Source organism: Myripristis murdjan, chromosome 23, assembly GCF_902150065.1.
Source record: "Myripristis murdjan chromosome 23, fMyrMur1.1, whole genome shotgun sequence".
NCBI classification, from domain to species: domain Eukaryota; kingdom Metazoa; phylum Chordata; class Actinopteri; order Holocentriformes; family Holocentridae; genus Myripristis; species Myripristis murdjan.
In genome coordinates this window covers 23520511-23542801 of record NC_044002.1, presented here as the reverse complement: position 1 = coordinate 23542801, position 22291 = coordinate 23520511, and the positions used below count along the sequence as shown (strand labels likewise).

Below are 22291 nucleotides of genomic sequence, written 5' to 3'. Positions count from 1 at the left end.
AATCTGGCATGGGACTGGACCTTTGTGCAAAGTTTGGGGAGTTTTCACGCATGGGAAGTAGGACTTCCTTGGAAGAACGAAGAAGAAGAAGAACATGCAGGAATACAAGAGGGACCTGGCAGCCTAAGCTGCCACTAACAAGAAATCTCATTTATATTTTAAGGTTTAAAAGCAGTTAATTTTGTTTATTGCAGGACTTCCTCAGAACCAGTAGGGGGCGGCACAGCGCAGCAGTTACCTCGGACTCTGAAACAAACCTTTAGCAATGACAGCCTGAAGGAACTCCATGAAGTGGAGGACAAAACTGAGCTGGTTTTCAGTTTGCAGGATAATAAAACTCCAGGCCAAAGAGGAAGGAAAGTTAAGAGGCCACACTGAAGTTTATACTGTTTTTTTTTTTTTTTTTTTTTTTTTTTAACTACCAGGAGAAAACTAAACAGCAGGTTTCCTCCTCTGGAACTGGGACACTAAAATTTGGTCACTTTCATGTTTTATGCCTGTTAAAGTAAATTGTTGTTAAAGTGCATTATCGCTGTTTGTGTTGGATATAAAGGAAGAAACTAGAAAAAAAAAAACATATATACATACACTTTAACAATAACACAAGTTTCTGTGCAAAATCATGTTGATGAATTTCCAGCTCAGATTTTCACTGAATATCAACCTGAACCTAAAAGTCCACAGGATTAGAAACACACGTCAGAGTCTGCGAGCCTCTAAAGCAAAACAAAAACACACACACCATGTTCACAACTTTTTTTTTTTTTTAAAACATCCGTTTATTAATTAAAATGACAAAGGTAGCTGGAACGAGAGACACAATCAACAGGATCAACATTCAAATCGTGACAAACACGCAGGTTTCCTTAAAGTGCCCGACAAGAAAAAGCCTCACTGATAATATATATATATATTTCTATACACACACACACAAACACACACATACACACTCACAACATAGAAAACTAGAATTTTAATATACAACCAAAATTAGAAACCACGTAAAAACAAGTCTATGACACAAAGTAGACGGGTGAAGGCCGCCGGCGGGCCTCCGCGTTGCTTTTCGACGTTTCCTTTTCAAATGTTTTTCGGAGAAGAGAAGAGGCGATTTGATCAGTAGTCGTTTTGTCGCGTGCGACTCGGCGAGGCAACCAAAGTCACGATGAGTGCTCGTCCACGCTGTGCAATTTTCATCAGTAAAAAACATTTAACCCCCTCCCCAAAAAGAGACATCTAATACATTCTACTGCCGCTCAGAAACGAGAGGCTTCTGATCGAAGGCACGCGAGGGAGGGGCGACGTCCCTGACGGCGCGTCGCCCGGCGCCGTCGGGACAAAACCCCCCGCCTCCTAAATGTCATTTATACAAAACTCACAAAGAGGAGATCTGATTCCTCCAATGGAAACTTTGTTCTCATTGGAGGAAAGTCATGAACCACAACTTTCGTTCCAGTTGCGTTGCGCTCGCCGCCCAAAATATCAAAATATCCCGACTTTGGTTCCAGTAACCTGCCTCTGAGAACGTTGGCGTGAAACCCCGCGGCGTGTCTCCGTTTGGGGATTTCCTTCTGCCAGTAAAAAAAAAATGCGATTTATTTCCTGCAAAACCCGACACACTCTGATCTGAAGTGTGTTTTTTCGCTAAAACATGGCTGTTTCCTGACCTGGTTCACACCTAAAAGCACTTCCACTGAGGTTCGTCTTAAAAGAGTTCCATGAGGAAATCCAGTCCTTGTTTCCTTTTTCAGACGGTGTCGGCTCGGTCGGTGATAATGCCACTTATGAGCAGGTAGCAAAACAAAAGAAAACCAAAACACGGTTTGAATGAAGAGTCCAAATGTAAACATTGTGCGAGCTTAGTGTTCGAGTGACCTGACCTCTGAAAACACGGAGACCGTCAGAGAGGAAACAACAGCGACAGAAAACGTAAAATCGACGTCTTTGACCCTTTTGGATTAGAAAAAAAAGACAATTAAATAACAAGTTTAAAAAATTCAACAAACAAAAATAAATCTGCAAACTTATAAGAGTCAGAATGAGAAGCGCTCGGATGAGGATGAGTGACTTTGTGTATTTGAGCTCGTACAAGTGCTGTGTGTTTGTTGTTGTTGTTGTTGTTGTTGTTGTTTACCAGCCTGCTGGTGACAGCGAGCGTCGGGGCGACGTTACGTCTTCTGCCTCCTGCGACTGTTCATCTCAAAGTACGGCTCCTCGCCGCGGCCCCCCCGGCCCGGAGGCTTCTTGCAGCCGCTCGGCTCGCTCTTTGCCGTTTTGACGTTTGGGCTGTTCCTCTGCGGGGCGAGGGCCGGCGTCGGCGCCGCTTCGGGCTTCAGGGCCGCCTTCACCGGATTGGACGGGTTGGCGGTGACCGGCTGCGTTCGCCCCGCCCTCTGGGCCGCGGCTGCTGCTTTCTGACTGACTTTGCCGGCGGCGGAGGGGCCAGCGTTGCCCCCTGGGACCCGCCCTGGGGCAACATTACCGCGTGGAGGGGCGGCGGCCGCCCTCGCCGAGACCGGCCCCGTGGCTTTGGCTACGGCCTCTTTAGGCTTCGGCAGCGAGGCGGGAGGTTTGGGCGAGTCGGTGCGTGAGCTGGGCGTCGGCGTCCTGCTCTGCTGAGTCGGCGTCGCTGGTCTGGGAGTCGGCGTGGCGGCCGCCCGCGCCGCAGTCCGCGCCCGCCGGGCCGCTTCCAGACGGAGCCGCGAGGCCGGGGAGCCGGGACGCCGCTGCGTGAAGCGAGAGCGCTGGCTGGCGCCCGTGGGCGGACGGGCGTCTTTCGGGGCGGGCGCCCGCGGTGGGGCGGTGGCGGGGCGAGGCACAGAGGCGGTGGTGGGTGTGGTGCAGGGGGTGTTGGGTTTAGGGCACTTGCAGGACGGCTCGGGGCAGACGGGGCTCCTGGGCTGCGAGGGGGCGGTGCGCGGCGACGGCCTCAGCCTCAGTTTGGGGGTGGAGGCTGCGGCGGGAGGGGCGGAGCTTGAAGCTGGGGACGGAGTGACCGCTCTGCGCTGGCCCCGCCCGCCCTGACAGCCGGGGCTGGGCGACTGCTTCGAAGAGCCGCCGACAGGCGTGGCCGGCAGAGAGGAGGAGCCTTTGGGCGGGACGGGCAGGGGGAGCTGTGTGGGCTTCCTGGGGGTGGACGACGCCATCTGGAGGTTCTTTTTGGCGGCTGCGGCGGCGCCTTTCCTGGGCAGCGTGGGCGTGCAGACGGGCGAGGCGGCGTACGAGCGACACGTCTGACCGGCGGCCGCCGCGGAGGAAGAGGAGGAGGACGAAGACGAGGAGGAAGAGGAGCAGGAGGAGGAGATGAGGTTGTTGACGGCGGCGAGGGGGTCCATATCGGGAGGGGGCGGGGGGGCTGCGTTGCCGTGGATACCGCCGCCGGCGCCGGGCGGGCCCTTCTGAAAGGCCAGGATCTTCTGCTCCAGAGTGGTGAACTGCAGGACGCGCAGCGGGTCGTACTTCATGAGGAAACCTCGCAGAGTGTCCCAGCCGCCGCCCACACGCACCATCACATGTTTACCATGCAGCATCTGGACACACACACACACACACACACACACACACACACACACACACACATCAGTCTAATGTACAGACAATAAACATGAAGCTACATAAAAGACATAATGTATTCATAATTGTACAGCTGGGATGATATGTTTATTTCTTAATTCAATATTCTGATTTATTTTGAGTTTTGTTTCATTATTTTAAATCATCATGATACTTTAGTGAATCGGTTTTTCCCGGCGCCTTCATACTGCAGGACGAGCATCACAGGATAAACAAACATGGCGACGGAGCGACGTCCCATCAAACAGCCAAAATATCGGCCGCAGCGCTAAAACCAGCCTCCGTCTCTCCAGGTGTCCTCTCTGAACGAGTCTCCGACTTCGGCCGCAGGTGGACGGCGATGTAATTAATGATGTAATCGCCTAACGTGATCCCTCCCTATTGGATAACGAGCTTAGCCTGCTCTAAGCCAGCACACACACACACACACACACACACACGCACTGAGACCTTTTGGGTTTTTTTTTGGATGTTGCTGTAGAAAATGACCTCTAGTGACCTCGAGGAGAATCACAGCCTCATCAAACTTTACAGACACAAACCGGAGAGCGAGGCCGTTCAGGGGACGTCTCGTTTTCCAGGTTGATCGACAGGAATTGTGAGTTTCTGAGACGTTTCCGCAAGAGAACGCTCGACATCCGGTTCTTACAGAAATCTCCAAATGTCCGAAGTTTTCGAGGCCAAATCGAAGCCTGAATGTCGACGGCGCTCCTCAAGGTCTTAAAGTCCCGATGTGGTGTTCTGGAGTGTCAAAAATACACTACTCACAAAAAGTTAGGGATATTCGGCTTTCGGGTGAAATTTCAGGATGAACCTAAAATGCATTGTAACCTTTACAGGTGAACTTAATGTGACCTTCTGTAAACTTTTGAATGCACATGTCCAACTGTTCAATGTTTCAGTACTTTTTGCACAAGTTGCTGTTCTCTAACAAGGAGTTTAACGGCAAAATTCACATCAGGTGTTTGATGCTCCAGCTCATCGAGGTCGCATCATTAGGGAACGGCTGCTGGAGACTGGGGTACCTCAGATGGAGTGGCCTGCACTTTCTCCAGACCTGAATCCCATAGAAAACCTATGGGATCAGCTGAGTCGCCGTGTAGAGGCTCGGAGCTCTGTACCCCAGAACCTCAATGTCCTGAGGGCCGCCCTTCAAGAAGAGTGGGATGCCATGCCTCAGCAGACAATAAGTCGACTTGTGAACAGCATGAGACGTCGTTGTCAAGCTGTAATTAATGCTCAAGGGCACATGACAAGTTATTGACACTGACATTTTTTGTTGTGGTATATCCACCACTGTTGTTGGCTTTTGTTTCAAGAAATTGTTTGAGATGAGGAAATCACCAGTGTATGCTTCTACTTAAATGCCCTACTTTCATGATATAATATCACTGTAGTGTGAACTTTTTACATTTTCCATAAATTTCACCCAAAAGCCAAATATCCCTAACTTTTTGCGAGTAGTGTGTGCGCCGCAAACGGTGTCGACGCAAAAATCGCCGCAACAGCTTCTGACACACGACTGATGACGGGAACGGCCACCATGTGCTCGTATCAAAATGTTTAACCCCTCACACACTCTGAATACATGTTTCAACTGTTTGAAAGCAACAAAAACATGAGTGGTTTTGTGTGTGTGTGTGTGTGTGTGTGTGTGTGTGTGTGTGTGTGTGTGTGTGTGTGCACTCACCCGGATAAACAGGGTCTTGTCTCCCAGGCGGTAGCGTCCCTCCGACAGATACTCGATGGAGACTCGGTTGGAGCAGTTGCAGGGCGGGTCGTCCAGGCCGTGCTCCTGACGGGGAGAACACACACACACACACGCACACACACACACACACACAGGTTTCAGGTGGCATGACGACCCGCGGCGGCGTCTGGATCAGCTGACCACCGCCTCGTTGTTGTATCGGTTCGAGGTCGGACTTTGTAAGATCAGAAAACGTCACATCGTCGTACAAAGAGCTGATTTAACATCGTATCGTGACGGAGCTTGTGATTCACACGCCTCACACACACACACCTGATGAACACACCGGCTCACACAGCAGCATTAGGACATTACTACACTTCCCTGCTGGCGACTTAGCTCACGCCACTTTTTTTTTTGTGCTTTAATTTTCACCGTTTGTGATTACAAGCTCAGTAATGTTCAGTTACACAGATTTGAGACGATAAATAATAAGATATAGAGATGTTTGGGCACATGAATCGTTAACTTATCGCCTCACGTATGAAAAAGCCTGTTCTGTTTACACGGCAGAGGCTGATCACTTTGGGAATTCTGAATTTGCACGGCCTCTATACATTTTCGATTCCCCCGTTTCCTGCACGGCACCCTGGGAACAAGCCTCTCCTGTGTCTGTTTACATCTGTGTCCTGAGCTCCCTGCTGTGTGTGTGTGTGTGTGTGTGTGTGTGTGTGTGTGTGTGTGTGTATCTGTATCCTCGGGGCCACATGTGCAGCAGCGAGTCACGCGGGCAGCCGCCATGCGTCACGCAGCCTGGGGGAGGATGGGTGTGTGTGTGTGTGTGTGTGTGTGTGTGTGTGTGCGGGGTTGAGGAGGCGGTGTAATGAGGCAGTAAGAGCGGCTGCCTGACGCCATCTTGGCTCGGCTTCAACTGGGTCGCACATGTACCTCCTGTGTGATGAACATGCTAATGAGCACCGCTGGAGTTTTTTTTTTTTTTTTTTTTTTTTTTTTTTTTTCATCTCGCAGGTGAGGAGCTGAGCAGGAACAGAGAGACTGTGCATGAATCCATCACCTGACCTCATGAAAAACACTGTAGTTGTGTCTCTTTCTGCTACAGGGAGGCCGGCGTTCACTCTCAAGAGAAAGACGAGCAAAACCAAACGTTCACCAACAATCACAGCGAACACATCGATGCACTGCAAAAAGTCAAAGTCATCTTACCAAGATTATTTGTCTTATTTCTAGTCAAAATATCTCATTACACTTAAAATAAGACATGATCAGCTCAGAAATAACTTGTCTTTAGACGATTTTCACTTGTTTCAAGTGAAAATTAACTTGAAACAAGTTAAAATTAGCTTGAAACAAGAAACAAATTTTGCCAATGGAACAAGCAAATTGTAAAAATTGTAATGAGATATTTTGACTAGAAATAAGACATTTTGACTTGAAATAAGACAAATAATCTTGGTAAGATTTTGACTTTTTGCAGTGTGTCACTTTTTGCCTTTTTAAAGGCAAAAAGTGACACACTTCGTCAGCGCCTTGGGCCGGACGTAGGGATGCTAACCGGCGGCCGTTTGACCGCTTGTTGACCGTTTGAACTTTAACTGAATCATCTTGTCGGTTAATTTTAAGGCTGAACGTCATATTGTCATATTGTAAATACCGAAACGTCCGTAAAGTTTGCTCTATCGAAAAATTTCAAACTGTTCCTGAAAGCTAAGAAATTGCTCATGAGCCCACATGCAGTTTAATACGGTAACCATGGTGACGGGACGCTCTGCCGGGCTTGGATTACATCATCACGCTCAGAGCTCAGCTCGGTAGAGACAGACCGGAGAAGCGAGCCAAGCTCATGGCGCTCACGGAGAGTTTTGAACAAAGTATGTCATGCAAGTCTGCAAGAGTCATAAAACCACCAAGCAGACTCATCGAGGGATCTGGAGACAATATTTTTCCCGAGGAGAGAGATTTCTTCTACACCACGATAAGCAACATGCGTAAATTACATAATGTTTGTAGGATATCATGTCGGCTATGTACAATATTTGACTTCGGGATGAATGGTGTTCCATATAATCTTGTGTCTGAACTGGTTTTGGGCCCGCTGAGGGGAGATCCGTGCTACAGAACGGACACGGTGAACTTTACAGACAGTCAAATAATATTCTCGTTTAACCGAAATAAACCGATTAATGAGGCCCGGTGGTCGACCAAGAAAAATTTCCATTTTCGCCATCCCTAGCCGAACGACAGCTCAACGCGACCGAACCGGACCAACTCGGAGGAGGAGGGGCGGAGCTAACAAAGCTGTCTCAGGGTTTAAACCAAACTGAGCGGCGTGTTGGAGGCGGGACCCACCCCGGCCTGGTAGAGGCCGCCGTGCTGGCAGCAGACGCTGAAGGTCTTGACGGCCGGCGGCGGGTCCTCGGTCATCAGCAGCGTCTCCTCCAGCTCGATCTCTTTCTCCAGCTTCACCAGCACGGGAGGCTCCACGCCGTACCTGCAGGGGGCGCACGCACGCACGCACACACGCACACACGCACACACACACACACACACACACACACACACACACACACACACACAGGCTCTGTTTACTACATTACATTTACGGTGCAATTAAGTCAGTTATCATGTGATTATTATAACCAACAGAAAATGAGTTTCAGAACATAAATGTGATGAAAGGCATATAAACACTCTGACTAGTTCTTCTACTTATTTAAGTGTGAATAAATTTACTCGAGTAAAATCGTCAACATAACCTAATTTGTATCAAAGTATTTCAGATGTGACATTGTTCAGATGTGATTTATTGTTGTTTTCATGTTGTTGCCAGACAAATGAGCTGATTAGCTACAACTGGACCAGCTGTTATGTTGTGCATAGCTCCTGTCAAATAAACTGAATTAAACTAATTTCCATGACTTCATTATTGCATTAATTTCATATTCTGAGTGCCTCGTATTTGTGGAATTTGTGGAAATAACTATATTATCATATTAATGTCAAATTAAAACATCGTGTCTCTAAGAGATAATAGTAACAGGGAGTTTAGTTTCCTCATTTCAAGAAGAAACAAATCAGTAAATCGACAAAACCCATGAAAAAGCTTGCTGATGGTGCGTTCGAGGACTCACTTGGAGACGATGCGGCCGATCTCCAGCAGGCAGAGGCAGACCTGCCGAGGCTCCTTGTGCAGAACTGAGGGCAGAGGCAGAGGATCAGACGAGCTTTTTCACAACACAGATGAACACAAAGAGAGAGAGCAGGGACAGTAACCTCAACAACAATCTGCCCTTTTGGCTTTATTTATTTATTTATTTTCTCTTGGCCAGTGTGCGGTGGAGAGAGAGGTGATGATGAGGTGTGACCAAAAAAAAAAAAAAAAAAAACAAAAGAGTCAGATCCGGAAAATAAACGTGACACGACGGAGAGCTTAAAATAAAACGATCTCCCCGAGGCTGAGTTGTGTCGCCGGTGCAGAGAGGAGCGGGCGAACGAGCAAACGGCACAAAGAAAGATAAAAATAAAAATGTATATAAAAAAAGAAGATATATACGTTAAAGACAAAGCGTCTCTATGGAAAGACATGGGCCTGTTATACTGATAAAAACGCAAATTCAGAGACCGAATTCCCTCTGGACCGTCATCACCGGTGCAGAAAACTGCTTTTGGTTTCCGTTCTTTCTACGTCGTCCCAATCAATTTATTTTTTTTTTTACTGGAGAGACTTTACTGGTCTCTCGGGGTGCTCGCTCTGCACCACAGATCCTATTAAAGCTCCGAGCGGCGCGGCTTAAACCGCAGCCTGACGGCGGCCCTTTGGGACGCATCTGCTCGGCAAAGTTATTAGAGGCTTACGGCCGAGTTTTAGTCCCTCTCATCCTGTTAGATCCTCGGCGTGAAGCCCCTCGTCAGCCCCGAGGACGGGCCGCCATGCTGCCATTTACAGCTGAGGCTCTTATTCTGAAAGACTCGCAAAGAGTCAAGCAGAGAAAGACGCTTTAATTCCCAGAAATCATCTGCCAGAACAAGTCAAATCTACACATTTTCTCAGATTTTTTTCTCTCCGCGTGGTCCTACCATTTTGTGTTTGTGTATGTTTGTTTGTTTTAAAAAGGGATGTATGTAGTATGTAAGAAACCCAGAAGCCTGTTTATTTGTTTATTTAAAAGGATCCCCATTAGCTGACGCCAAAATGTCAGCTAGTCTTCCTGGGTGGGTGGCCTTATTTTGAAAGGCTCGCTTTACTTCCCTTTTATTTTATTTTATTTTATTTATTTTTTTATTTTTGGGGGAATTTTGTTAATTTTTCTGTATTTTTTGTTACAAATATTTCAGAAATTTTGTGATAATTTCATGGCTATTTATTTATTTAAAAAATTTTGGGGGGTCACCTTGTGATAATTTTATGGCTATTTTCTTGGAATAAATGTTAAATACATAATTATAATAATTATATTTTATTGTAACAAATCTTCTGTTTGTTTTTGGATTGTCTTTTTGGAAATCATCTTTTTTTTTCATGTTTTTCCAAAGAAATCCAGTGAACGTGCTCAGGTTTTACGAGGTTTAAATGTCGGTGCATCGATTAGCCACAATCATATTGATTATTGATTGGCTGGATGTTGAAGCTCCTGCAGAGGTTTGTGTTGAAGAGGCATCAGCTGCTCTGCCTGCTGCTCATTTCGCTCCTGAATGAGACTCACGACCGACTCTGGAAACTGACTTTGACTTGACTTTGATTTATTTATTTATTTATTCATTTTACTGCAGACCTGGGAGGTACAGGCATAAATAAAGGAAGGAGAGAAAGAGGAGGCTTTTTAACAAGCAGGCAAATCACACATCAGACCTCGGAAATCATTTGTGACTTGGTAAATCTGAAACTTGAACTTTTTCGGTTATCAAACAGCCCGAGTGACAGACGGCGATACTGTGTGTGTGTGTGTGTGTGTGTGTGTGTGTGTGTGTGTGTGTGTGTGTGTGTGTCCCCGTGTCCTTACAGGAACTCTGAAACCCCCGGATTCCCGACGTCACGACCAGGAAAACCAGGTTTCCAGGTCAGATACGGACAAAAACAATGAATGTTCTCATTTTCCGACAATTTAAAAAAAAAAAAAAAAAAAAAAAAAAGGTCAGATCTACTTGGAAGCGAGTTCACGTCGCCCCGGCCCGGATCCGACTTTGTCCCACATGAGGCGGAAAGTCACAGAGCAACTGAGGAGACTCGACAAAGTGAGGAAAACTCAACATTTGTCGACTCTGACAGAAATGACTGCTGGGATTAAGGCAGGACAACTTAAATACCTGGAGATTTAAAGACCACTGTCCACCAATCAGCACCATTTCTGTACGAATGCAAATGATCTTTGATTTTGATGATTTTTGAAGTGGTGAGAAATTAATTCCAGGCAGCTTTTTCCTCAAAATGAAAACACAGTTCAAGCTGAAATCAGAGTATTATTTGGGGACCTGATCCACGTTCTTAGTTACGCCCCGATCTCTCTGTTACAGGACGGTGAAAGTGTATTAATTTGTCACTTCCAGATTTAGCAATGCAAAAATTTTAATTTGGTGGAAAAAATATACAAATTTCCGTGTTGGGATTTCACTTCAAGACAAGAAGAAGGTGGAAATGAAGCATCTAGAGGAGGAAAAAAACTGTGTGCAGGGTGTCAGCTCTGTCTGCTGCTTTACAGATTTTACACAAACGGCAGACTGAGGTCACAGGTGAGGTCACAGGTGAGTGTTGGGCTCTTACCGAGGCCCTCCGACTCGAACAGGTACGTCTCCTCGACGCCGAGCTGGCGGCACCAGCACAGGAAGTTGGCGGTGTTGTCGCGGGCGAAGAAGGACCCCGGCGAGGCGTCCCTCTTACACGCCACCTTCCTCATGGGAAACAGCTGTCGGGGGAAAAAAAAAAAACAATTAAACTCACGAGTCACAGAACAGATCTGACCCGTGGATTTGATATAAACTTGACGGATTATGGCTTTATCTCAGTTTCCTTTTGATATAAAACACTGCCAATGATTCCTTGTTGCCTACTGAGGGCAGTGAATTGCCCATTTTAGGATAAATAAAGTTTTTCTGATTCTGATTAAACCTTTGGTCAGAGCGGGTGATGGATAAAAAAAAATAATAATAATAATAAAAAATAAAAAATAAAAAAAATCTCAAGGAAAAACACAGACTTCACGTTTTCTCTAATAATTCCTCTCTTTTTATTCTCTAAACTCTACAATATTCTCTAAAATGCCTATATATGGGTAACTATTTTCCATTTCCGATGCTTATATCTAATTTTCTGACTAATCTCTTGTGTTTTTTGTTTTGTTTTTTTTATTCTGTATTGACTTGTCGTGGTATTCTCTGGGTTGTTGCGGCTCTATAGGTGAGGCCTGCAGCCGTACTCTCTGTTTCTGAAGCTGCAAATGATCAATGAGGTTGAAGGATGAATGATTAATGATTAAGCCACTGCGATAAAGGCGTTTTAATATTCTCTTCCTCGCCGTCACGTTTCCTGATATTTGGAGCGGGCTTGGATTAATTATAACAGAAAGAGGACAACTGAGAGGCGGAGAAACCAAAGAAAATGTGGCCTGAAACTCAGTTCAACAAGGTCTAAATGACAGAAAACAGCACCGTGAAAAATCGCAAAAACCGACATTTCACAGCTGCGCCACATAATTCTGCATGCTGGAGGCTCTAAATGGCACCGAGCGGTAACAGAGTGAAAAATTTTTAACTTTGACAACTTTTTAACTTTTTTTTTTTTTTTTTTTAACACTTTTAACCTTTTTACACGCACCTTTTATCAACATATCTATCATCTATTATCACTGGGGGTTTTTATGTATTTTACTTCTGTGTCCCATGATTTGTGTTGTTTTTCTCTCCATTGTCATGTATTTCTTCACTTTGCTGCTGCTTGTGACATTTTAAATTTCCCCTTGGGGATTAATAAAGTAATCGATCTATCTATCCTGCGAGAGGTTTTGCCGTTTCACGTGCGGATCTCGGCTGGCGCGGCTTTTAAAGTCCACGATGTGAGAGGAAAAGGGTTCATTTAGTTAAAAGCTTCAGGTCAACGAATCCAGTCAAAGAGATTTTATTCAGAGAGGAGTCTGACTGTGGCTCTGCTCTCTCTCTCTCTCTTTCTCTCTCTCTCCTGCAAACCTCCCCCGAGTCTGAACATGAAACACCGGCCTTTGCACGAGAGCCTGAGCTATTCTGGTCGCGGGCGCCTGACTCACCTTGCTGAGCTCGGGGGGGCAGCTCTGGGCGATCTTGCTCTGCAGCACGCCGATGAGCCGGCACAGCTTCACGCCGTTGTTCAGCTCCTCCATGAAGAACTCCGCTCTCACCTCCTCGCCTGGAAACGGTTGGTTTTTTTTGGACAAAAAGACAGGAGTAAACAAACACGGATGCTGGAAACAAAGCGCAAAGCCAAGTACCTTTTTCAAGTCCACGATGGACGCTCTCAAACTTTTTCCACTGCGAGGATCTTTGCTGAGACCCGTCCATGAAAAAAGGGACAAGTGCATTTATCTCTGCACTGTATTTTTTAAAAATAGTCCGCAGGCGTCCCAGTACCCCACTTTGGCACACAAAAATACAGCAGGGAGCCAAAAGAGTGTGCAGCTTTCCTTTCCCGTATCATGTCTGAACTGGAGCTGCACCCAACGATGACTTTCGTTATCGATTCATCGATCAGCCGCTTGATCCGTAACTTGAAATGGTGCAAAATGTTGATCACAGTTTCCCGCAGCCCAAGTTTGCTGGTTTTGTGCCAACCAGCAAAACAATCAACGACCCAAAGATATTTAATTTACCAGCACAGGGGACTAAAGAAGCCAGAAAATACTCACTTTTGAGAAGCTGCAATCAGAGATTTTGGAGATTTTCCTCTTTAAAATGACTCAAAACAATTGATCACTTATCAGAACAGTTAGAAACTAATCGATTATTCGACTAATCGATGCAGCTCTGATCTGAACCTCGTTAAGTTTTGGGTGTGTGTCCACTTTCACCCCACATCTTTTTTATGTTTAAGTGACCATAACTGTTTTTTTGACTGTTTAGCCAAATATCTAAAAAATATATAACTTTCACATTTCTGCTGCTCTCCTCCCAGAGCGAGCGGTGGGGTTTCAGAGCTGCCACATCACTCCTCCTCTCTTTCCTCCAGCCGCTGGTTTCCATTCATTCCACGACGATATGAACATGAACTTTCAGAGCCTTCACACTTTCTTCACTCCAGTTTTCCATCAGCGGAATAAAGTCCTCCACATGAGTTTTCCTAAAAGCAGCAGCACTGTTGGGTTTTCGGGACTTTTTTCAAATTGGGGGCAGAGTGAAAAACAAAACGCTCCCTCCTCCTCCTCCAGGGAAAATAATTCCCGAGGAAACATTTTGCTTTCCACAGCCAAATATCAGCTGCGTGGTTTCTGAATGTTGAGGACTTTGTTCGCCGCAGAAGCAGAAATTCACATTTTGATTCTATGTTGTGAAATCTTTAGAACCCTCATAAGATCTGCAAAATGGCTCCTTTCCATGTAAAATGTGGGAAAACTGTCAAACAGTCAAAATTGTTGGTGTGGTCCTTTGAGTTTTGGATGTGCCTCCACTGTCTGAGGAGTTTTTTTTCTCCAACCTAACCCCGTCTTTTTTGTGTTTAAATGTGTTTTGCACAGTGCTGTGTACCTGTGACTTTTCATTGCACTACTTTACAACAAGGCTGATGAAATTTTAACCTTTTCGACGGTTGCAGAGGACTCCCCTGCAGCCCTGTTCCCTGACCCCGCCGTGTCCCAGGACGCCTCGCTGGGAGCCTCTGCTTCAGGAAACTCAATGAAGGCCAGCGGGTCAAACTCAAGTTTGTTTCCCACCGGGACAAAACGCACAATAACCGCAACACTAAGCGACACAGATCGCTCCACAAAAGGTGTATTTCCCACACGACAACGGCCCGGCCTCGAGGCCAGAAACCCTATCCGCGGCACGCCACCTGTTCCCGCAGCATCCGACACCTCAGGTCTGCAGATCGTATCGGTCGAAAAGGGCCTGAACATGTGGAATGCAGGTCGCGGCACCAATAACTCAGCGTCGCCGTGTGCAACACCTCTTTGCATTCCTCGCTGGGAAGAAAAAAAGCAGAGGCCCGCGTCTAAAGCGGTTTCGCTGCTCAACAATAGAGCCGGTTTCCAGTCAGCTTCGGTTTCAGCTCTCCTGTCACTGCGCCATTGTACAGCCGAGCACAATGCATGTCAGTGTAACAGTGGGGACGGATGAAATGAGGGATTTTTTTTTTTTTTCTTCCACTCCCCTATTTGTGGTCCGCTAAAGCCTTTTGGAATTAGCAGTATCTAAATCCAATTACGTCGGAGAGCCGTGTCGATTGTGTTTTGGTATTTTCCCCCGAGGCCGAGGGGGGAAACTGTGTTACCGCAGAGCTGCCAAGTGTTAACTTCAAATTTTCACTGGTCGGGACCCTTTCGCCCTGTCGTCCTCGCCTATTCAAACCACCGCGTCCGACTCCTTTCCAGCCATGCAAAAGGAGAGAAAAATACACTGGGAAAAGAGAAATTATCCCCACCCCCCAAAAAAATCACTGTCCAAAGGGTGTAAAAGCAAACAGTAACAGGACAAGTTCACAAAGCGAGTTCAGGCACATAAATAAATTGCTTTCGGACAGACAAACATCTCCCACCGGAAACACGATAGTCTTCCATTTAAAAATGGAAGGGCAAAAAAACCCCAAATCACACTCTTGTAACAGAAGGCATGTGGACTCTCAGTGCTCGCCTCAGCCTCCATGTTAATCAGATTTCCCCTTTTATTTAGAAAATGTTTGGAAGATGCTGAAACTGCTGATATGTGACCGATGAAAAAAGTCGTTTGACGATGTCGCTTTTTTCTAGAGAACGACTCCAGCGGAAAACCCCTTTCTTTTAAAAACCAGACATAGAAGAATATAAAGACAGTAATGTGCGCTCACATAGGCTGGCATTACTGTCTCGCTTGTTGGACACACAGTTGGACGCCTGCTTCACCTCAAAAACCATTTTTTCCGGCGTTAAAATAGCGAAAATCGGACTTGGCCACGCCCTGAACGCAGCAGCGCCGCGCTCCCCAGACCGCGCTCTTAGCTCGTTAACACGGAGCCCAAAGCGCGTCCCCTGCTTACCCAGCATGCCGCTGAGCCAGATGGCCAGATCCTCCTGCATGGGCACCAGCGTGGCCTCGTGCCGCACCGCCAGCCACTGGTCGTACTGGAAGACGTCGGCCAGGCCGGGGCCGTGCCGCTGCGCCAGCGGGCTGCGAGGGCTCCTGGGGCTCAGCAGGGGGGCGTCGAACTTCTCGCCGAACCATACCTGGAAGAAAGGACACCGGGAAAAAAAAAAAGAGAGAGTTAGTTGAGTAGTCTGATTTTACAGACAGTTATCTACAGTTTCCAGTAAAACACATGACTTCTCCAGACCTTCAGTAATACACAGTGTAAATTTGTGTGTTTGATAATGATGAGTTTTTCGTTTTCCTAAAATGTTCTCAAGATATTTTAAATTGGATTTGGAAACTGTCAGGATGGTTTTCTTCACTTTGCAAAACCCCGACAGGAACCCAAGTTTGTTCTTGTTTTTCAGGTCAGCAAGTTCACTGTAAAAATGTATATGCAATACCCACTCGATCACTGAAGTGTGACCTGGTGAGATGAACCTCAACATGCCACTGAGCACGGTCATGAAGCTGTCTGGAGGCAGGAGTCACACACACAATCAGAAACAGCTTTCACTGCTTGCTTTTATATGCTTATACAAGAAATTTAACTCTGGTTTACAGTAGCCTCATGTGTTTTGTTTTTTTAGTAAAACCACTTCCTGATCACATGTATGTCTGAAATGTAGGTCACGTTTTTCATCTCCAAGTCGACACAATGGCCTTTTAAAGCACCGTCACGCGTGCTGCTCTGGAGTCTCGCCTCGTCATGAGACTGCAGGAGTTTCTGTGAGCGCTGCAAGCGGAGAGGCTCGGTCGGGGCTGCGCTGCACTTCCACGCTTGGCTGGAGCTGGAGGCGCGCTCGGCACGCTCCAGCACCGCCGGCGCGCTCCAACTTGGCCTGGCAACCGCTGCAATTCGCCTCCCGTTTGAAAGCCCCAAGACCACACGACTCCATGTTTATCTCCGGCCACCCGATCCATCATGTCAGCACTTCCTTTTGTTTTGTTTTTTTTATTTGAATGTGTTTCAGGATGAATCCAGAGACAGCGGCGTCACGTTTATTTTCATTAGTCGTGTCCCCAAAAACCGGGCAGCGTGCACTCTGCTGTACGTGACTGATTAAGTCGATGTCTGGCGCCGTTCCACCGTCCCGCTCTGAGATCGAAGGGCTCAGCTGAAGCCGGACGGCAGCGCCTGCAGCTTCTGACGCCGCGCTCCACGCCGATGTCCCATCACATCCATCTCTGCTGTCACGGCCGAGGGAGTTAACCCCCCTCCCCCACGCCGTTTCCCGTTTCGTTCACACTTCAGTTCCTCGCCCTCCTTCATGCCATCGGTTCACAAAAACTTGGAAATGAAAACAGCCAGAGAGAGATACTGTGCAAGACCCCTAAAATCAACGCTCACTGAGCCCCAGACCCCCACCTCAACTCATCTGGCCTCCTGATGTGAAAATGTTTTGAGTTTTCTGATTATGAAATAGTATCATTCTTGCCACATACATTCAAAGTGGTGAGATTTCTTTTTCAAAAACATGGAGGAAAAAGCAGTGAGTGAATCAGAAAGAAATTATTTAAAAATTAACAACTGGTATGTATAAATAAATAAATAAAATAACCAACAAATTAGAAAAAAAAATAATTACAAGAAAATACCCCTTAACCCTTTGAGACCTGAGCAAAGTTCACTTGATTTATATATTTAAAAAAAAAAATAATAAAATAAACATGGGGGAAAAAGGTGAGTAAATCAGCAGGAAATAGCTTAAAACTTGAAAACCAATTAGAAAAAAATACCAGAAAATTAGCGACACATACCAGAAAAATCAGCACAAAAAAAAATTCTGAGAATGATAAAAAAAATATTTATAAAAATCATATTAAATTAAATTATATTTACATTTGTTATATAAAACGTTGTATCAGTGATGATGGATTGACACCAGATTTCTTGTGTATGAATTAAAGTGCAATTAAGCTGCTCCTCATTTTGTTGAGGACCCTCTGGAGGACTCTTAAGGACCACTCAGAGCCCCAGAGGTCACTGCTGAGGGAAGAGTCTCCTTTAATATTTAATCACAAACTGTGTATTTTCTTTTGTGTCATTACAGTGTGTCTGCTCCAAGCATTTCAATTCAAAATGAGACATTCATCATTTGGAAAAGACTCATGGAAAATGTTTGATGGGACTTTGATGTGATTTTTAGCAGGACGGTGAATAGCTCGAGCTCTTTCTTGACGAAATGACACCAACTTCACAGGCAGAGACCCATGTACCCACACTTTACACACAGAGGAAAGGCAGTATAATCTAGTGACAGTAACAGATCTTCAACACTTGTCCAGACGTCTTGCAGCTCACGTCTGCATGACAAAACCTCGTGTCCGGCTGACGGCCGGCATCCGTTTATGCAGCGGCGCCTGAAGCTGCAGCCTTTAAATCTCTACGTTCGCCGGATGCCGCCGGGCAGAAACCGGACGCGACGTCGGCCTCGCTCAAGGACGCATTGTCTCTCAGGAACAAGGCTGGGTCTTGTTCGGGCCTCGGATCCGTCACGTTCACTCCTCACAAAGAGGAAGCGTCCTCCGGTGCCCGCCCGGCGAACAGAGGTGCCGTTATGGCCGTTCTTCCACTGACGCCAAGAGCTGCCTGAACAACAGCTTTAGGCGACTCTCTGTGTTTTCTGGAATTTCGATCCTTACGGACGAGCGAATGTCCTCACAAGGGAAAGAGCAAAGAGGAAATTCTCCCCACAGCCCTTCTCACACTCGGGCTCCTAAACCCTGTGCTAATTAGTGCTGATTAACCCAGGCCTCACAGTTAGCTATGGATTAAAGTCAAAGCGCAGGGGTTAATGTCCTTGAAACAGTTGTTGCACACTTTTGATTGGACGACAAACACTCCTTTGCTTTTCCAAATTGTTCTGTTGCTGTTGTTTTAACCTCGATTCCAACCCTGATACACACTGCAGACCTGTGTGTAGAAATAGACTAGTTTCTGTTGTATATTTTTACGCGGCACTTTTACACAGAAACATGGGTCAATACATGTCTTGGAGGGTTTTTTTTAACAAATGAGGTTGGTTTCAGGAGAAGTTAGATGGTAGAAGTATAACCACTGAACAAGTTTATCCTCCATCTATCGCAGTGATCCACACACTGCTCACCGCTGTAGGTAGAGGAAGATCCAGCACGAATTAACGTCTCCTGAAGCCCTCATGTGTTTTCTTAAAATTCAAAGATGCTTCAGAGCTGCTGTGCGGTTTGATCTTTCACTTGGACGGAGCCAGGCTAACGACTCCCATAGGCTTCTAGTCTTTATGCTAAGCTAAAGCCAAATGCTACTACCCATAGGGACCGAACCACAAGACATACAGAGTGTTCCTTTAAGATTACAGCTATGATTATCATTTAAACGGGGTGGAGCTTCAGTTTATGATATAGAGGGTAAAGGTTTGATTTGGGGGTGCGGGAATGAATGTAGGAATGTTGTGAGGGACGGCCCTCACAACTGTAGAACAAGTGTGTGTGTGTGTGTGTGTGTCTGTCACAGAATGGACCTCATTGCCATTTGGGTGCTTTTGTTTTCCTGCTGTGATCCTTTCAGGGGTGACCTCTGAACCCTAATGACAGGGGAAGACAACAAGGGGCGACTGTTGTTGGACACAGCACATCAATCTCACACACACACACACACACACACACACACACACACACACACACGGGGCGAAAGAGGCAGAAACACCTGATGTTATGTTATTACGAAATGAGAGGGGTCGCTCACTTCACAGACAGATGAACCCTAAGATGCAGCATGTGAGTCGACCCCCCCTCGTCCTTAACATCACTCACACAGACACACACAGACACACACACACACACACACATTACATAATGCAGTTCAAAGGACAGGCAGCCACTGCAGGTCGTGACAACAACATATGTCTATTTGTCGACATCTGACTAATTAGAAAGTGAAGACCTGCGGTGCAACGTGTACAAGTTATGTAAAGCACGCCACGCCGATCAGAATAGATCACTGCTCCAGTGGGGATTATCCAACCTCGTATTCTCACACACACAAACACACACACACACACGGGGATCACCTGACGAGATGCAGGTTCATAGTGGGCATTCAGGTCTCCAGGTTTTAAGCAGGCCGGCTTGACAAACTAAAATCTGTGTTGCGCATTAAGAGCGGCGACATTTCTTCTTAATCTCTGTTCTTACGCCACCTACGACCTCGTTAGCCGCCGTTAACGAGGAGGAATGATAATCTGGCCACCTAGAAATGCAACCTCCTGCCGCATAACAGATACCGTACGCGCTTTTACAGCCGACCTCGTTAATATGGAGGAAAAAAGGGTGGATTTGTGCTCTGTTCTGTAAACGGGCGTTTCGTAATCACGTTGCCGTATAGCTCGAGGTTTGTGCTCGGATTTGCCATTTACACTTCAGGTGAAAACGTCACGCACAAGCTCCCTCTTAAGTACAAGGAATGATAATCTCATAAAACAAGAACTGTTATTATTCGAACACGGAAAAGACAACAACAGCCGAAAATTACAAATCAAATCAATATGAAGTCCATAATACATAATATGGCCTTGCCTGGTTTGTGTTTTTGGGGTTGTTCTTTTTTTGTATTTGGGTTGTGATGTCTGTGTACGTTTATTTATATTTGACATGTTCCGTTTAAGTGACGAGATATGAAGATACTGAGGCTGAGCTGGTGTGTTTCTGTATGTTTTTATTTTCTTTTTGTTGTTGATTTTGGTTTTGTTTGAGAAATCCTTTCTATTAAACCTTCTGAACATCTGAAGCAATGTTTTTCCCCCAAGGTTTCATTATCTGAGATATCATTGACTGTTTGCATGCTGATCAATAATGTCTCTGCAGAGTATTTAGCCCAGCCCCCTCTTCCCGCAGCCCTGATCGGTTCACCTTTGACCCTCTGGGAGCGAGGAGGAGCCCGGAGCTGCTTGGTTTGGCCGGGTTTTGTCTAATGAGGTCAGGCTGCTCTTTCAAATAGTTTGAGGGCTAGTTTGGCTTTTTGAATTGCATTTGGTCATTTTCCTTAAGAAATGGGGGAAAAATCGTACTGTAGTCTTGGTTTTAATGAGGAAAGTTAAGAATGCAAACAAACTCATCTTAGGGAGATGGAAAAACAGGTGCAGAAAATATTTAATTTCTACCAGCTACATAATTATTCTTCACATTTGTTGCATCCCTTCCTGTGCAGCAGGAGAAGCACCACTAGACACCGGAGCGTTTAGAGCAGAAAAGAGTGGAAAAGATTTATGAATTGGATACAGATTGCCTCCATGTTGAGTTACATCAATTGAAAAAGTGGAAGAAACACGCTGACATCTTTGGGCGTGTGGTGCTACGTCCTGAGAGAGAGGTTCAAAGATGGCCGTTGTCTCACTTTTGCGACCAAAGATAACCTGGGACAAAATTTAGGATGACCATCTCGCAATGTGACCGCTGCTACGACCTATATCTGCTAACCAACCAATAGGAACGCAGCATAAAATGATGGTCAAAATGACACTGGCGCTATACCCGATGATGGAGGTAAAATGAGCAAAACAAAATGATGAGACTCCAACGAAGAAAGAAACAACCAGGTCCAAATTCTCCTGCTTCTCTTTGTATTTTTGTCCTAACACATTAATATCACTTAATATGAATAATTAATATTAATACATTAATGCCACTACATTGTTTACCAATACAGCGGTGCAGATGAATCACGTACGCCGATGACATTTTCTTGTATATTAACCTACACCATAGTCTGTAAGATTAAGTCTGTGATCATCATACAGTCTGCATACATATCAAACAACTTTTTTTCCAGACCTAGATTTACTTTGTACCTGGGTTTATTAGATCCACGTTACATAGAGTGGTTTGCATTAAGCTTAAAAGACTGCTATAGGTGCAACTCGTTCTTGAAGAGATCCGAGGTTCATCACCCGGCCGTGACGACACGTGGCTGCCGCAGTCGCAGATCTTATAGATTCATTCAGGCACAAACTTGGTTACACTGGACTTACACCTGCAGATATTTTCCATTGGCTGTGTTGCTCTGTGGCATGAATACAAACGCACATGTGCCACTCACACTACCGTGTGTGTGTGCGGATTTTCAGCACGGCTGGTTAGAGCGGTCAAAGAGCGACCGGTTGTATTGAACGTGACTTTTCTCTGCAGAGGCACCGAGGCTCTGAACCGAGCCTGATGAAGTGAAACGTCCAACGTTACGGTCCACAGCACAGCGGGAAACAGGAGAACGTCACCAACACGGCGCATTTGGAAACTCTATTCTTTCATGTTCTATTATTGCTTCTACTGTTATGAGATGTCATGGAAAAATACAAATACAAGACTGTCTCTTTGCATTAGCATTGCATTTGTATGACATTAACATTATTGGACAGATTGTGTTCCTTGAATGTGTTTTTAGTTACAATTAAAATATTGTTTGCATAACGGCTTTGGAGTCAAAGGACTTCCAGTATGTGTTTCTGTGCCTTTCCTGCAATCCCTCGAATTTGTTTTGTTTGTTTGTTTTGTTTTGTTTAAAATTTCATGCTGGCAGGAAATTCCTCCCTCATTGGTTTGCGTGTTGGCTTGATTTGGTTGTGACTGGCACAACACTGATCCTGACACAACCACAAAGCAGGTTTTAACTGCTGGCTCAAAGATTTATTTTGGAGTGGAAAACATGGAAATCACAAAAAATATCTTTATTTGTGGCCGGCATGTGTTAAAAAAGGCCCA

The 22291-nt window shown here is 45.8% G+C and overlaps 1 protein-coding gene across 1 annotated transcript in view; it reads right to left on the bottom strand.

Moving 5' to 3' along the window:
• Positions 1 to 1093: 1093 nt before the first annotated feature.
• The window catches only part of gas2l3 (growth arrest-specific 2 like 3), a 39981-nt gene continuing 18783 nt past the window's right edge, over positions 1094 to 22291 (bottom strand). The window contains exons 3-9 of the mRNA XM_030046094.1: positions 15468 to 15654; positions 12535 to 12653; positions 11040 to 11181; positions 8413 to 8476; positions 7631 to 7772; positions 5264 to 5368; positions 1094 to 3530 (exon numbers count right to left, since the gene is read on the bottom strand). Of these exons, the coding sequence (XP_029901954.1) occupies positions 2169 to 3530; positions 5264 to 5368; positions 7631 to 7772; positions 8413 to 8476; positions 11040 to 11181; positions 12535 to 12653; positions 15468 to 15654 (2121 nt within the window). The 3' untranslated portion in view covers positions 1094 to 2168. The remainder of the gene's footprint in view (positions 3531 to 5263; positions 5369 to 7630; positions 7773 to 8412; positions 8477 to 11039; positions 11182 to 12534; positions 12654 to 15467; positions 15655 to 22291) is intronic.